The sequence below is a fragment of the Corythoichthys intestinalis genome, chromosome 7 (genome assembly GCF_030265065.1).
Source record: "Corythoichthys intestinalis isolate RoL2023-P3 chromosome 7, ASM3026506v1, whole genome shotgun sequence".
Lineage (NCBI taxonomy): Eukaryota > Metazoa > Chordata > Actinopteri > Syngnathiformes > Syngnathidae > Corythoichthys > Corythoichthys intestinalis.
The window spans coordinates 29,548,233-29,565,411 of NC_080401.1; the positions used below are offsets into that span (position 1 = coordinate 29,548,233).

The 17,179-nt window shown below is 38.8% G+C and overlaps 1 protein-coding gene across 2 annotated transcripts in view; it reads right to left on the minus strand.

Moving 5' to 3' along the window:
• The window catches only part of LOC130919331 (collagen alpha-1(XXIV) chain-like), a 128,068-nt gene that overhangs the window by 72,246 nt on the left and 38,643 nt on the right, over positions 1–17,179 (minus strand). For both annotated transcript variants that reach the window (XM_057841931.1, XM_057841930.1), the window contains exons 8-15: positions 15,889–15,933; positions 15,433–15,486; positions 15,162–15,206; positions 12,100–12,153; positions 10,256–10,300; positions 3,984–4,037; positions 3,083–3,127; positions 26–79 (exon numbers count right to left, since the gene is read on the minus strand). In XM_057841931.1, the coding sequence (XP_057697914.1) occupies positions 26–79; positions 3,083–3,127; positions 3,984–4,037; positions 10,256–10,300; positions 12,100–12,153; positions 15,162–15,206; positions 15,433–15,486; positions 15,889–15,933 (396 nt within the window). The remainder of the gene's footprint in view (positions 1–25; positions 80–3,082; positions 3,128–3,983; positions 4,038–10,255; positions 10,301–12,099; positions 12,154–15,161; positions 15,207–15,432; positions 15,487–15,888; positions 15,934–17,179) is intronic.

Genomic DNA, 17,179 nt, shown 5'->3' on the forward strand with positions numbered 1-17,179 from the left:
ATTTGAATCATCAAAGTGTGGTTACCTTTGATCCGACCACACCAGGGAGTCCTCGAGGACCCTCAGGGCCAAGGTCCCCCTATAGTAAGAAGAAAGACAATAGATTCTTTAAAACACAATCATATCCAGAAGCACAAAACGGCAGTTATTGTCACTGCATGACATGATTGTTTGAGAACTATAAATTGCCTACAAAAAATAGCATGAGTCGCATTCCATTAATGTCACATCCGCGCTTCTGTGTTTGTTTTTTGTTTTTTTGTTTTTCCAAATCCTGGCTTTGCTTGTTAGCCCTAGCATCACTTTTTAAATCCAGCCCAAACCAAAGGCAAAAGTCAGGCTGCCTTGCCAGGCTACCAGAGGATAAAAATTCCAAAATGGAGCAACAACTAGCCACTTGTTCTACAAGAATGACATCATGCTATACAGCAGAAATGATCAACATATTGATTCACTAATCCAAACCACCAGAATCCATAGTGATGACATGGGGAATTTCATCTGAATAAGGCAAATATGGGCAGATGTTCTGGAAAAGAGGAACTGAGCAAATGGAAACCATAAGGAGGCAGTAAGGAAGTCAGCAATAAACAAATACCTCCAGGTAGTCAGGCAATTCCTGAAAACTCAACAGTTTATGAACAGGGTCAGAGTAATCACCATGTATGAACTATTAGTTATCAGATACCCCTCCGGAATCATGCTGACTAAAGTAGGAGAGTCACAATTATCATGAAAAGAAGGCTCTTCTCATCATGCATGTGGGGTTCCACCCCAAATCCAGCATACTGAGACTGCACACTAAACTGAAAGAGGATGGCAGAGGACTCGTAAGCATGAAAGCCATAATCCAGAATGACACATCGAAAATCCAAAATACATTAAGAAAATGGCTACAACTGATGAACTCCTTTAGTCTCCAGAGACTTGTTTGGCCAAGGGGTGTAGAAATCCTCCACAGTTCAGCCGCCTCCTAGTACATTTTGTCTGAATTGCGATCGTTTGTCCTATATACCACATTGTCAACCAACTTTGAAGCAAATACAATTGGTAGAGATGGGACAAGGACATTGTGGTTGTCAGGACCTCCTTGCCAGGTTGTTGATTGGGTTCCATGACAAATGGCTGGAGTGTGTAAAGGCAGTTGTATTGACACCCTCTTTCAAATGCATTTTTCCTTTGTCATTTAGCTGAGCATGCAGTGCAGAAGCAGCCGTGGTTGACACTTTGCCCTGCAGTGCCTGGGAAAAGGTTCGGTAAAGGCATTCACAATGCGCCTCAGCACAGGCCCCTAGCCGGGAGACAGGTATTGGCAGGTATTGAAAAACAATAACATCCCTAGCATAACCTGTTTTAATATTACAATAACTGTGGCCATCAAATACAGAGTGTTGAAAAGGCAATTGGATTTTATTATTATTTTAAGTGTGTTAAGTGCAAACAAAGAAATGTCACCACTGTAACTCCTAAAATGCATTGAAACTTTCCAAAAACACTACCTTCATCGAATCCTTGTGTCTGTTATCTTGGTGTCTGTCTACATTATGTTTAGCGTCACACTTTGGCACAGACATCAAATACATTCCAGAGGGAATGCTTGCTGCTCTGTTTCTACTTTTGTTCTGATTACTTCGCTTTGTATAATTGGGTTTCAATAAATGAATGAACATAACAAAAGCCACAGCAGTAATATTGACACTTAGAAACGAAAATATGTTTTTGATGTCAAACTAAAGTTATTAATAATATCCAACCATTACCAAAATCTCTCAAGCATAAATGTGACTAAATACAAATCTCATCCAAAAACAGATTAGGGAAGTGGAAGGGGTTTGGGCCCTCTGTATAGTATAATTACTCCGTATTACTTATAAGGAGGGATTTGTTGGTACAAAGCTTTGAAAAAGCTGGGTGAATTTAAATAGAAGACATCTGTTTCCAACATCAAAACAAACACATCTTAAATAATATCAAAACAAAGTAGCTGGAAGATTAAATCACATATTAAATGTCACAATTTTACTCTAATCTTTAGTCTGTACCCTTTGATACACTGGTCAAACTTGATGCTGTATTTGAAATTGATGGTGAAAAAAGGTTTTTGTAAAAGTATTTGCATTCGTTTAATAAATCAAATTGATCAATAATAGTGACTGTTGATTAAAGGGTTTCTCATACACTATTTACTTAAGCATGGCACAACATTTCTCTGAAGTCATTTCACATACTGGTGGTGTACTGACTTTTTTCAGTCTAATAGACTCACCAAAACACATATTAAAACACAGGTGAGCCACGCTGCCATACTATTTCAAAATTAACTTGTCGCCACATTGCAGGAGCAATTGCAGGCTTGAACCAGAAAAGCAACATTTTTCCAACATGTGAGTGAGTCTAAGAGTGCCCAACATGGCCAGGGGTGAGCAGCACTCTAGCAGCAGATCTCGCTGAAGAGTTCTAGGGATACCAAGAGGTGTCTTTTCTCTATTCCCTAAAGCCACAAATGTGCAGTTTGAGCATGTTACACTTGTCAGTATTCAAACGAGAAGCAGCACTATTGATGTGGCATTAAAGAGACATACACCAAACCCACTAAGTGATTAGTTTGTCATGTAAATGTGATTCCCTTCATTTGAAACATGCTGACCAAAACAACGTCTTTATTCTTAACTCTGAACTATAAATTATGCTCTATCCAGGAGCTTTGGTGTTTGTATCTCTTGCTGGCCACCATGAATTGCTGAAACTTTTCTTAATTTGCTTTTTTAAGCAGAATACAGTAGGCTTTGTTTGGCCTAAGGATGTATAGTATATACGTATGCAACTGATCTACCAGGATCTTAAACTTCGAAATCAAATGAACTGAATATTATAATGGCGTGAGTATGCTGTCGCTTGAATTTAATGTTGAACGCTGCATTACATTTTTCGCAAGTGGTGCTTGCTTACTGCTATAAACAACTTACAAGCATCAGTACTGTAATAGGTGTCCCATGAGGATAATCCGACAATGGATTCTAACAGTGTCATAAAATGTAGTGCACCATTCATACAGTAATAATATTGTAAACCACAAACTTACCCTGAGACCTGGAAAGCCGGCAATACCAGTCCCACCAACAGGCCCCTGTGAAACATCACAGCAACATCCTAAATAAACAGGACAGTTTACTTAAAATACCGCAAAGTCTGCATTCCTTGGATTTGAATAATAATTAGGGCCATTGAGTAAACAGATTGCATTAATTGTACGATTATCTTAAAGTGGCACTTAAGTTTTACTTTTCTACATTATTTTTCATCACCTTGATTGCCATTTTATCAAGTTTATCAAGTTTTATCAAGAATTTTTCAAGCTATTTAGCTGGTCCTCTTGGCTTGGGTTTCTGAAAATGCTGAATTAACAACAACAGCTGAATAGATCGAATTTGAATATTCAATTTTTAAAAATTAAGTCTTTGCCATCGGTGGAGTGGGTGTGTCTGAAGCTTGTGGGCGGTGGAAATGCGTGTGGTGACTCTTACACATCGCAGCGATTAGGCCTTCTTCAATGAAACCAGGCTTCACTATTTCACAATTTTACAAAAAAAAAAAAAAATTCACTCACTTGACGTTGTTCTGTGCACGGTGTATTTGAATTAAGAGGCAATTTTTCGCTATGCCTTCCAGGTTTCCAAATACTTCTTATTTCTACTTAACGGCAAAATGATTATCTATATACATATTATGTATTATTATGAGAGAGAGAGCGATTCATGAAAGCTGCCGGAGTACAATGGGGCCACCAATATTTTCTTTTATTTTTTTAAGCAACTGTTGGTGTATTGGCCATGTACGCTTATATGTTTGTGGAAAATAATTAGTGTGAACAACAGAACTGAAAAGAATAGCATTGAATTGATAAAAAATTAATTTGAAACAGCAGAATTCAGTGGCCTGAATAATACTGAAACGATGCATGCCAACAGAACAGTGGTTCTTACCTCACTGCCATCAGGACCAGTAGGCCCCCGTTCACCAACATCACCCACAACGCCCTGTGTGGAAACAATATCAATTAAATTGTATGAATTATATGTAAATATACATACACAATTTACATTGTGTGTAAACAATCAGATTATAGTTATCTGAATAAAATCTGTATAACATTTAGCATGCATCCATCCATTTTCTTTACATTTTTCCTCACTGGGGTCAGAGGTGAACTGCAGCCTATCCCAGCTCACTTTGTTGGAAAAGAGATGAAATTCACATGGTTGCCAACTAATTATAAGGCATACACTCAGAATCACAACTGTGGACAATTTAATTTGAATATTTATTTAACAAAGAAATAGTTCTTTGAAATGTGGGAGGAAGCCAACATACATGGGAAAACCAATTCAGGCATAGAAACACCATTTCAAACCCCACAGAGAAAGGTCAAAGCTAAGGTCATTCAGAAATGTGATATAACATTGCTTCCTATTTGGACACCACCTAATACGGTATAGTTAAGAAATAATTTACAAGATTGCATTCATTGTGTATGTTAATATAATTCATGTTCAAAAAATGCAATCTAAAATTTGATCATAAAATCCGGACATTTTTTTCAGGAAATTTTCAAAATGTTTCTTTAGTAGTTTTTGAAAACAAAAGTTTGAATTGAATGGTGTAGACTGAACCAATGCACATGACAGTTAGTATAAGTCAATCCAGATTTATTTTGCATTAATCGATGTCCCGTCCCCAGCAAATAGTGTACATGCAGGTTATGCCATATCGTCTCTACCAATGTTGAGACCAAACCTACGCCCTTGGTTCCTCTGCCTTGTTTTTCCACATGTCTGCTCTTTTCAAATGTGGGCTCGGTTTGTGGAAGCAGAGGTATTAAATGCTGTGTAAATGCCTTTGTGGCCAGGTATAATGTTAAGTGTAAAATAGCCTGTATAAACTTATCCATCCGAGTGGATGGCCTTATCACAATTCATTAGTTGCGCGGTGGGCATTGTGTATGGTGTGATTTTCATCAGAGCCATCAATCATGATAATAAATGATTTAACTGAGAATAGAACCTAATAAGAATAAAATGTGTGAGTTCACCCAATCATCATAAAAGTGGAAAAAATAGTTGTCCTATACTGTATTTTGTGATCTAATAGGAGTGTAAATTACTTCAAATTACTGCCACATGCATTCCAGTCTAGCTACTTCTATAAGGGAAAAGACAAACGATCCAGAGAAGAATTTTAAGTGTTTTTTTACACACTGGTAGCCTTTGGTTTGATTCCCCTGCTTTAGTTTGTTTGTAAGACCAAAAGAATTGAACTATGTCACAGAACACATTAGGAGGTTCAAGAACTTCTCTAAATAGTAGTTTTCCAAATGCAGTGATGATTGGGTTACACTCGATGACCTAAATCTGCTACAGCCTGCATATACTGTATATGTACAGTGGGGCAAATAAGTATTTAGTCAACCACCAATTGTGCAAGTTCTCCGACTTGAAAAGATTAGAGAGGCCTGTAATTGTCAACGTGGGTAAACCTCAACCATGATAGACGGAATGTGGAAAAAAAAACACAGAAAATCACATTGTTTGATTTTTAAAGAATTTATTTCCAAATTAGAGTAGAAAATACAGTAGGTATTTGGTCATCGACAAACAAGATTTCTGGCTGTCAAAGAGGTCTAACTTCTTCTAACAAGGTCTAACGAGGCTCCACACGTTACCTGTATTGATGGCACCTGTTTTAACTCATTATCGGTATAAAAGACACCTGTCCACGACCTCAGTCAGTCACACTCCAAACTCAACTATGGCCAAGACCAAAGAGCTGTCGAAGGACACCAGAGACAAAAGTGTAGACCTGCACCAGGCTGGGAAGACTGAATCTGCAATCGGTAACACGCTTGGTGTAAAGAAATCAACTGTGGGAGCAATTATTAGAAAATGGAAAACATACAAGACCACTGATAATCTCCCTCTATCTGGGGCTCCATGCAAGATCTCACCCCATGGCATCAAAATGATAACAATAACGGTGAGCAAAAATCCCAGAACCACATGGGGGGGATCTAGTGAATGACCTACAGAGAGCTGGGACCACAGTAACAAAGGCTTCTATCAGTAACACAATGCGCCGCCAGGGACTCAAATCCTGCACTGCCAGATGTGTCCCGCTGCTGAAGAAAGTACACATCCAGGCCCGTCTGCGGTTCGCTAGAGAGCATTTGGATGATCCAGAAGAGGACTAGGAGAATGTGTTATGGTCAGATAAAGCCAAAATAGAACTTTTTGGTAAAAACACAGGTTCTCGTGTTTGGAGGAGAAAAAAATACTGAATCGCATCAGAAGAACACCATACCCACTGTGAAGCATGGGGGTGGAAACATCATGCTTTGGGGCTGTTTTTCTGCAAAGGGACCAGGACGACTTATCTGTGTAAAGGAAAGAATGAATGAGGCCATGTATCGAGAGATTTTGAGTGAAAATCTCCTTCCATCAGCAAGGGCATTGAAGATGAGACGTGGCTGGGTCTTTCAGCATGAAAATGATCCCAACACACAGCCAGGGCAACAAAGGAGTGGCTTTGTAAGAAGCATTTCAAGGACCTGGAGTGGCCTAACCAGTCTCCAGATCTCAACCCCATAGAAAATCTGTGGAGGGAGTTGAAAGTCCGTGCTGCCCAACGGCAGCCCCAAAACATCACTGCTCTAGAGGAGATCTGCATGGAGGAATGGGCCAAAATACCAGCAACAGTGTGTGAAAAGCTTGTGAAGAGTTACACAAAACGTTTGGCCTCAGTTATTGCCAACAAAGGGTACATAACAAAGTATTGAGATGAACTTTTGGTATTGACCATATACTTATTTTCCACCATGATTTGCAAATAAATTCTTTAAAAATCAAACAATGTGACTTTCTGGAGTTTTTTTTCCCACATTCTGTCACTCATGGTTGAGGTTTACCCATGTTGACAATTACAGGCCTCTCTAATATTTTCAAGTGGGAGAACTTGCACAATTAGTGGTTGACTAAATACTTATTTGCCCCACTGTAAATAAATATCTTTACCTAACAAGCCCTTCTTTGTTTTCTGCTATGCAATATGTGCACGTAAGTAGTACATGAGAGAGAACCAGCTGCTAATACAGTACACAACTACCGTAATTTTTCGAATATAAGGCGAACCTGTGTATAACGCGCACCCCAAATTTACTTGTATAATCAAGGGGAAATTATTGTACCTGTGTATAACGCGCACCCTAAATACAATTAATACAAGAATACAAGAAAACAGAGCTCGTGTACAAATACAGAAATGTCATTTTACTGACCGGTGAAACACAGCACCAGCATAGCACATTGGTAGTTCAAAACATTACCGTAAACTGACAATATGTATGGTAATAATATGATCTGACAACTTCTTCAACTTACCAGAATCCAGGCGAAAACAAAACAGATGTGATTTTTCTTTTAAAGGCTGCTGTATAACTTGCTCGTTTCATCATGATGGTAAATGGTAAATGGTGGTATACTTATGGAATAAATGTTTCTTCCATGGATTGATACGGTAAACTAAAAGTGAAGATTTACGTAGGAAATAGGAAAGAGTGCATCGCTGTACACTAGACTGTAACAATAGGAACTATTGTTATTTGGGTTTGAGTTTCCCGAGGGACAGATATAGTTGATGGGCACAGGAAGTCTGTGTTGTTTTACGTTTGTTATGGTCCGAGTTGCGGAGCTGCAATAAACGTTGACTTAAATGAGTACAAGAAACTAAATTCTGTGCTTTATGAAGAGTGAAAAAAGCAGAATTTAACACAGACGAAATCATTCGACTCATCAGAGTGAAGTATTACCGAAACAAAATGGTGACGTCCCGTACCGTAATGGTCGGCAACTGATCGCCGCATACGTTTCTTCAACACAACATGGCCGTGTCAATTAAAAATAAAAAAAAATCGGTCTTTATATACAGTGCCTTGCAAAAGTATTCGGCCCCCTTGAATCTTGCTACCTTTCGCCACATTTCAGGCTTCAAACATAAAGATATGAAATTTAATTTTTTTGTCAAGAATCAACAACAAGTGGGACACAATCGTGAAGTGGAACAACATTTATTGGATCATTTAAACTTTTTTAACAAATAAAAAACTGAAAAGTGGGGCGTGCAATATTATTCGGCCCCTTTACTTTCAATGCAGCAAACTCACTCCAGAAGTTCAGTGAGGATCTCTGAATGATCCAATTTTGTCCTAAATTACTGATGATGATAAATAGAATCCACCTGTGTGTAATCAAGTCTCCGTATAAATGCACCTGCTCTGTGATAGTCTCAGGGTTCTGTTTAAAGTGCAGAGAGCATTATGAAAACCAAGGAACACACCAGGCAGGTCCGAGATACTGTTGTGGAGAAGTTTAAAGCCGGATTTGGATACAAAAAGATTTCCCAAGCTTTAAACATCTCAAGGAGCACTGTGCAAGCCATCATATTGAAATGGAAGGAGCATCAGACCACTGCAAATCTACCAAGACCCGGCCGTCCTTCCAAACTTTCTTCTCAAACAAGGAGAAAAATGATCAGAGATGCAGCCAAGAGGCCCATGATCACTCTGGATGAACTGCAGAGATCTACAGCTGAGGTGGGAGAGTCTGTCCATAGGACAACAATCAGTCGTACACTGCACAAATCTGGCCTTTATGGAAGAGTGGCAAGAAGAAAGCCATTTCTCAAAGATATCCATAAAAAGTCTCGTTTAAAGTTTGCCACAAGCCACCTGGGAGACACACCAAACATGTGGAAGAAGGTGCTCTGGTCAGATGAAACCAAAATTGAACTTTTTGGCCACAATGCAAAACGATATGTTTGGCGTAAAAGCAACACAGCTCATCACCCTGAACACACCATCCCCACTGTCAAACATGGTGGTGGCAGCATCATGGTTTGGGCCTGCTTTTCTTCAGCAGGGACAGAGAAGATGGTTAAAATTGACCGGAAGATGGATGCAGCCAAATACAGGAACATTCTGGAAGAAACCCTGTTGGTATCTGCACAAGACCTGAGACTGGGACGGAGATTTATCTTCCAACAGGACAATGATCCAAAACATAAAGCCAAATCTACAATGGAATGGTTCAAAAATAAACGTATCCAGGTGTTAGAATGGCCAAGTCAAAGTCCAGACCTGAATCCAATCGAGAATCTGTGGAAAGAGCTGAAGACTGCTGTTCACAAACACTCTCCATCCAACCTCACTGAGCTCGAGCTGTTTTGCAAGGAAGAATGGGCAAGAATGTCAGTCTCTCGATGTGCAAAACTGATAGAAACATACCCCAAGCGACTTGCAGCTGTAATTGGAGCAAAAGGTGGCGCTACAAAGTATTAACGCAAAGGGGCCGAATAATATTGCACGCCCCACTTTTCAGTTTTTTATTTGTTAAAAAAGTTTAAATTATCCAATAAATTTTGTTCCACTTCACGATTATGTCCCAGTTGTTGTTGATTCTTGACAAAAAATTTAAATTTTATATCTTTATGTTTGAAGCCTGAAATGTGGCGAAAGGTTGCAAGGTTCAAGTGGGCCGAATACTTTTGCAAGGCACTGTATATATAATATATATATATTTCTGTCTCCATCCCTGTACCCGTGTATAATGCCCACCATGATTTCAGAAGTTAATTTTGGGGGGAAAAAAAGTGCGCGTTATATTCGGGAAATCACGGTATGTTCATAATTTTATATGTATTTGAATAACATAACATAATATAACTTCTATAACGTTTTCAGTTGCAAGATGTCTAATAGTGTCACTTTTTCTTTTTTACCACATTGGAATGTGGACAATGTGCTGAAGTTGAAAATGCTGGTCTGTGGTAGCCTGCTAGATTGTTCAGAAATTAATGAGTCATCAACAAACCTTGGTTTTGCTCAATTTTGTGTTTATTTGTGCTGCTTTAGTCACTGCTTGATCCCTAGTCTGCAAAGCAACCATTCTTCCTGTTTATATTCTCGTGACCACTAAGATAGAGCACGTCATGGTTTGTGGGGACAGTTTAATACAGTTGGAGATTCTGCTGTATTAACGAAAAAACAAACAAGAACTGCCAGGAAGATTGCTTATACCGAGAAAGCAATCTAATGTGTTGCATTTGTTAAATACTGTACTGTATACTGTACATACAACATATGATACATATATACAGAGATAGTATGTAGACATAGTATATTGAATCCAAAATTAAAAATGTATATTACGTGTCTTCCTTTTGGACCAGGATTTCCAGGAGGACCAGGTATGCCCTACAAAGTTGTAGAAAAAGTACAATGTTATTCAGTTTTTACAGTACTCAACTATCAACTCAACTACATTTCATTTGGACATCACTTCAAACAACCACAGCTGTAATAAAATACTGTACATAAATACAGCGTGAATATACGACAATATAACAGTGTTATTTAGAAACAAAGCAGTTTTAACAGTATGAAATGAATGAATGAATGAATGAATGAATGAATGAAACAGAAAAAAACTCATCTTCTCTAAGTTTCCAAATAGGTTTTGAACCTGCAGGAGGAATTGTTCAGCTGCCAGAGGCACTGGGCAGGGCCATGAGAATAGAGCAGCTCTGGTAGCTAAGGCGGTGCAAGACCTTTTAGCAGTTTTATTACAAAGAGCAGAAACTTGAAATGAACTCTAATGTGCACAAAAAGCTAATGGAGGAAGGCCATAACAGGTGTCATGGGCTCCCTCTTACATTTTCCAGTAAAGAGGCGAGTAGCAGCACTTTGGATAGAAGGGAGACTTTTGTGGTTGGGACTGGCCTACAATAAACTACATCACAGTGATCCATCTGAGTTGTGATGAAGTCATGGATGTTTTTTTACTGCTGCTCCTATATGAGGCAATACCAATTTCATGATTTTTTTTTTTTTTTTTAACACGGAACCATTTTTTTTTTTTTAATGAGTTTTTTTAGTTTCTTCCCTTCATATTGTAATGCATAATTTGCCTCAATGAAATACTCAGTAATATCGACGGTACCTTTTTTTCCCTTCTCAAATAGCACATGCAAATGATAGTTTTATAAGAGAGAGAGAGAGAGAGAGAGAGAGAGAGAGAGAGAGAGAGAGAGAGAGAGAGAGAGAGAGAAGGTTTTGCACTTTAATTCAAGCATGGAAACAGCCTTTGTTAAACATTGCCAAAAGAAATAATAGCATACTCAGTTTTGTCTCTTTTGAAAAAAGGGGGCAGTTTGAAAAAAATTGTCAATGAAATATTAAGTGAAAAAAAGCTGCATTGAACTACTTTGAACATGTGATTAACATTCTCAAACACCAGATGTGCTCAAGCCTTACTTCACTACATTTATTGGCCTTCACTTAGAGCTCTTTCTCTTGCTCTCTTACCTGTCAGGTCCACCCTCAAGATCCTTCAACCAATACTCAGTATCTCATCTTTGGACGTTCCCAAACCATCTACGTCTGCTCTCTCTAACATGGTCCCAAAAATATTAACTTTGACAATCCGTCTTATGAGCCAATTTCAACTCCCATCTAACCTGGTTACTTCCAAAGTTAACCTTGTGGTTTAATTTCCACCATCTCTAGTTCAGCCTCCTTGTATCTCTTATGTGCTACTGGCTCTAAGCCTTACATCATTAATACAAAATATAAATCTTACACAAATAACCTTTCACACTCACAATCACACTTATTGAGAGATTGGAGTGTCCAATAAATTAACCATACATTTTTTTGGGACGAGGGAGGGAAACTGGACAACCCAGAGAAAACTCATGCAGACACGGGAAGAACATACGAGCTTCCCACTGGATTGAACCCCTGACCTCAGAACTGACAAGCAGATGCGCTAATCTCCACCGTACCGCCAAATGTAAATAATTTTTAATTAAATTCATCCTCTCATTAACAAAATGGAAAGTCTGACATACCCAGATTTTTGTTTTGTTTTGTTTTTGTGGTTATAAATTACATACTATATTATGTTATATTTAGTATCATTTTTAGCATGTGCATTCAGGTTTCATTATTTTTTATTTTCGAGGGGGAAAAAATGCTTTTAAATTTTCACTCACTCTGTCTCCTTCGAGTCCTGGTGGCCCAGCAACACCAGCAATTCCAATAAAACCCTGGAATAATCAAGGAACCAAATAAGATTACAAAATGTAAAGAACATGGCAAGAAATGTTGCAGATTTAACAATTAGCCACCTAATTCTCTATGTGTCGAACATGAATGTGCATTAGCAGTCTTCATATTTAACCTTTGCTTATAAACCCGTCAAAAAACGAAGGATGCACGAAATTTATAGCATGTTCAGGATCACTGTATGAACTACATGTACTGTATATCAACTACAGGGCTGGCATGATTAATCGACTGACTGATAACTAATCTACTATCATAACTATTGGTAAATATTTAGATAGTCGGTACATAATTTGAAGATATTGTTTACTTAAGTATTATTCAAATCCTCTTCTCTGAGTGATGTATGTATTGTATGTGTAAATGCACATTTGAAAATTAAGTTGAAGACTTGACTTGACATAGTAGGCTATTTATAGTTCAAATTTACTCAGGGCAGTTTTTGGTTCCAATACACATTTACGACTAAAACGTTAACCCCAGAGTAACATAACAGAACAATAAATAGCATTACATAAACAAGAACTGATTTGTCGACTAATTACAAAAATAATCAGTGATGAGTCGATTATCATAATCATCATTTGTGACATCCTAATAAGCGTCAGGGTATAAGTCATAAAAACGTCCCATTTGAGAGAACTGTGTTATTATTTTCGGTGACCTATTACTGGCTACCTATAGGTCCAAGTGGCAGACGGGGATTCTGGCACAATTCTTTAAAAAAAAATTGTATGTTCACTTCTCTTTTAAAAGAGATGCATGCTATCAATTTTAGTAAACTTGTAGTAAAATTTTAGGTCAGCTGATATACATGCTGTCCCAATTTCAATCACGTTGTGATTGGCCAGCAACCTGCATGAAGATTGTCTCTTGGTTACAGTATGGTCATTTTTTGGGTTGTAGTTCACACACACACACAAAAAAACGCATCTAATTGAGAGTTGTTTTACAGAACAACAGTAACAATATGCATGAATCATCTCATGTCCATTGCCTCTACAGTGAAGAAAATAAGTATTTGAACACCCTGCTATTTTGCAAGTTCTCCCACTAAGAAATCATGGAGGAGTCTGAAATTTTCATGGGAGGTGCATGTCCGTGGTCAAAGAGATCGTCTAAAAAGAAAAATCCAGAAATCACAATGCATGATTTTCTAACAATTTATTTGTGTGATATATCTGCAAATACCGTAAGTATTTTAACACCGGTCTATCAGCTAGAATTCTGACCCTGCATGAAAGACCTGTTGGTCCACCTATTAAAACTCCACAGCCACTCTATGTATTATCCTGAATCAGATGCACTTGTTTGAGGTCGATAGCAGCATTAAGACACCTGTCCACGCCATAAAATCAGTAAGACTCAAACTTGTAACATGGTCAAGACCAAGGGGCTGTCCAAAGACACCAGAGACACAACTGCTCACCTCCACAAGGCTTGAAAGGGGTACGGAGAAATTGCCAAGCAGCTTGGTGAAAAAAAGTTCTCTGTTGGAGCAATCATTAGAAAATGGAAGAAGCTAAACATGACGGTCAATCTCAATCGGAGTGGAGCCCCATGTAAGATATCAGGTCATGGGGTTTCAATGATCCTAAGAACGGTGAGGATCCAGCCTTAAACTACACTGTAGGAGTTGGTCAATGACTTAAAAAGAGCTGGGACCACCATTTCCAAGGTTACTGTTGGTAATACACTAAGAAGACATGGTTTGAAATAATGCATAGCACTCAAGGTTCCCCTGCTTAAATTAGCACATGTCAAGGCCCGTCTTGAGTATGCCTATGACCATTTGGATGATGCAGAAGAGACATGGGAGCAGGTTTTGTGGTCAGATGAGAAAAAAAACGAACCTTTTGGTCATAATTCCACTACCTGTGTGTGTGTGTGTGTGGGGGGGGGGGGGGGGGGGGTGATGAGTACTATCTCAAGAACACCATCCTTACTGTGAAGCATGGGAGTGGTAGCCTTATGCTTTGGGTGTGTTTTTCTGCACATGGGACAGGAAGAGTGCACTGTATTAAAGAGAGGATGACTGGGGCACTGTATTGTCAGATTTTGGGGAACAGCCTCCTTCCTTCAGTCAGAGCATTGAAGATGGGTCGTGCCTGGGTCTTCCAACATGACAGTGATCCGAAGCACACAGCCAAGAAAACAAAGGAGTGGCTCCATAAGAGGCATAACAAGGTTCTAGCATGGCCTAGCCGGTCTCTAGGCTTAAACCCAATAGAAAACCTTTGGAGGGAGCTCGAACTCCATGTTTCTCAACAACAGCCCAGAAACCTGACTGATGGGTGGGCCAAGATACCTCCTGCAGTGTGTTCAAACCTGGTGAAAAACTACAGGAAAGGTTTGACCTCTGGTATTGAAAAAGCTACAGAACCAAATATTAACATTTGTTTTCTCAGGTATTCAAATACTTATTTGCAGCTGAATCACACAAATAAAATGTTAAAAAAAAACATACATTGTGATTTCTGGATCTTTCTTTTTAGATTATCTCTCACACAGTGGACATGCACCAACGATAAAAATTTCAGACCCATCCATGATTTCTAAGTAGGAGGACTTGTAAAATAGCAGGGTGTTCAAATACCTATTTTCTTCACTGTATATTAAACATGAACAAACTTCAAACTAAGCCTAATAATAATATGGAAACACCAGAAATCCAATTTTTCTGGACAATAGCTCTTTCAAAAAGTTCAGGTAACCTCCACAGTCTCTTTTTTCCCCCCATTATCTTCCCTTATTAGTTATATAACCTCTTCTCTTTTCTAATGATCTGGAGGTATAGCTGTTGTATATTAAGGAATCTTTAAAGATGTGCAAGAATCTAAACACTTACAAGTAGTGCAGCTTCCATTGTTTCTCAAACTAACTCAGCTCTCTGTAGCAAGATTGGAAGTCTGACACTGTGCTAATCCTTCTGGGAACTGAAGTATTAAGTGTTTTTGAAGACAAAATATCAGGAGCTAATAAGACTTACACGAATTCCCTTAGGCCCCAGGTTACCTTCTGGACCAGCAGCACCCTGCAACAATAGAAGACTGATGATAAGAATATTTTTTCTATTTACTGTTTCTAGTGTTTTAAAATACTTAGACATACCACAGATTTTTCTTCCAAAGTTTACATACTGTGTACAGTATTGAACATAAATAAGCAGTCAACATTTTGGCTTAGCATGCTCTGAAGAGCAATAAAGAACCCAAGGCAATGGACAAACAAGAACCATATTTTCGTATTTTTCACTGCACCTGCCTGCCAGGGTAACCTGCCAACCCAGCTTCCCCAGGAAGTCCTGGTATGCCCTGCAGTAGACAACCACAGAGAGAGGAAGGCAATGAATGAACAGTGAGCAGGTATATCAGATGGACAGATAAAGTGAAAGAGGAGAAACACAAAGTCAAACCTGTGTTGCCAAAGCTAGAATAAAACAAGCACTGTTCATTTTATACAAGCTGCACCAAGGCAACCTCATCTGTACGATAAGTGTTCCTTTCTATACACCCCTTCAAGGAACCAACCTCTGTTGTTATTAAAAACTTTCTATTGAAACCTTCTTTTTTACTCAGTGATTTAAACACACGTTATTCATTATATCTTTGACATTTTTCTGCCTTGAATAAATAAATAACCAGCTATATTTTACACCACAGTATAATTACACTATTGTTTTTGTTTCATGCAAAATCCATTTTTATAATACTTACTTGTTCTCCTGGCAGCCCAGGAGGTCCAGGATGTCCTTTGGGACCCTTGAAAATGGAATAAAACACATGCACCTTGAGGTAGATTTCATCATCTGCAGTAGCATTCATCAACACATGTCACGGCATTTGTGGTCGAGGAATGCTTGTTCTGGTAATATCGCCGGGAAAATGTGTAGCCGTTTATTCCCAAACTGCTTCTTCTTGTTCTTAAAATTGGTATTTAACATGCTAATATGGTCAGAAAATAAAAGGGCTTCTGGCACACTGCTCGCCATGTACATCAGTGGTGTCCAATCCACTCCGTGGGGTTGTTCAGCTTGACAGGTACGTTGTAGCTCATTCATAGTGTACATACAGAATCACATGCTTTTATTTTGACATCTGCGCCATAAAAGCAGAAATTTGATTTGTGTGATCAAGTGCACGCACTACTACTGCACTCTGCTCAGTTTCACGTCCGCAGTCACATTCATTTATTCGCCCCCTCCCGGTCAAAATGGTGCCGTCATTGTAAGCCAATGAGTTAAAAAGAAAGAGACCCAAAAATTACCCCAAACCAACAGGAAGTGAAACGAAATCAACAGGAAGTAAACAGGAAATGCCCCAAAATCAACAGGAAGCGACCATTGAACAGGATGCAGCCCAGAAATGCCCCCAAAAATTAAACAGGAAATGATACAAATTTACAGGAAGTTACCCGTAAGTATCCTAAAATTACAAGGAAAGTGCGCAAAATTAACTCATTGCCTGCCATTGACAGCTGTCCAATCCACGTAAACTGAGAGGACTCGCTATGGATCCTCATCTTTGAGTGCCATTAACGACGCTAGACATCCAATGGACATCCAAGACATTGAATGGCAGCCAGTTAGTTAACTTATTTGGCCAAAAATAAATGGTTTGGCCCACATGAGATCTAATAGCGTACCGCAGGCTACACGTCACTTCCGCTAATTAATATTCATTACGTTAGCAACTGTTGCTAAGGGGGGGACACGCTTGCATTAGTCTCTCATGCTAGATGCATGTAAATAGTGTACGAACGAGATGTTTCCTGAGCTAAACCTACCAATTATGTCTGAAAATTATGTCCCTGCCAATATGTCCCTGGTGCCAAATTCACTGGTAAACATGTAGAACAACAAATAAATGTTTAGTTAAAGAGATGGCTTGAGTGTCGATCCACACCTTTTTCCTTACGCCACTGACAATGACGTTCTCCTGTTTCAACAAGCTTTACCACCATATGCCCTGTCTTTCTTAAACATTATATCCTCTGGTTGTCTTACGT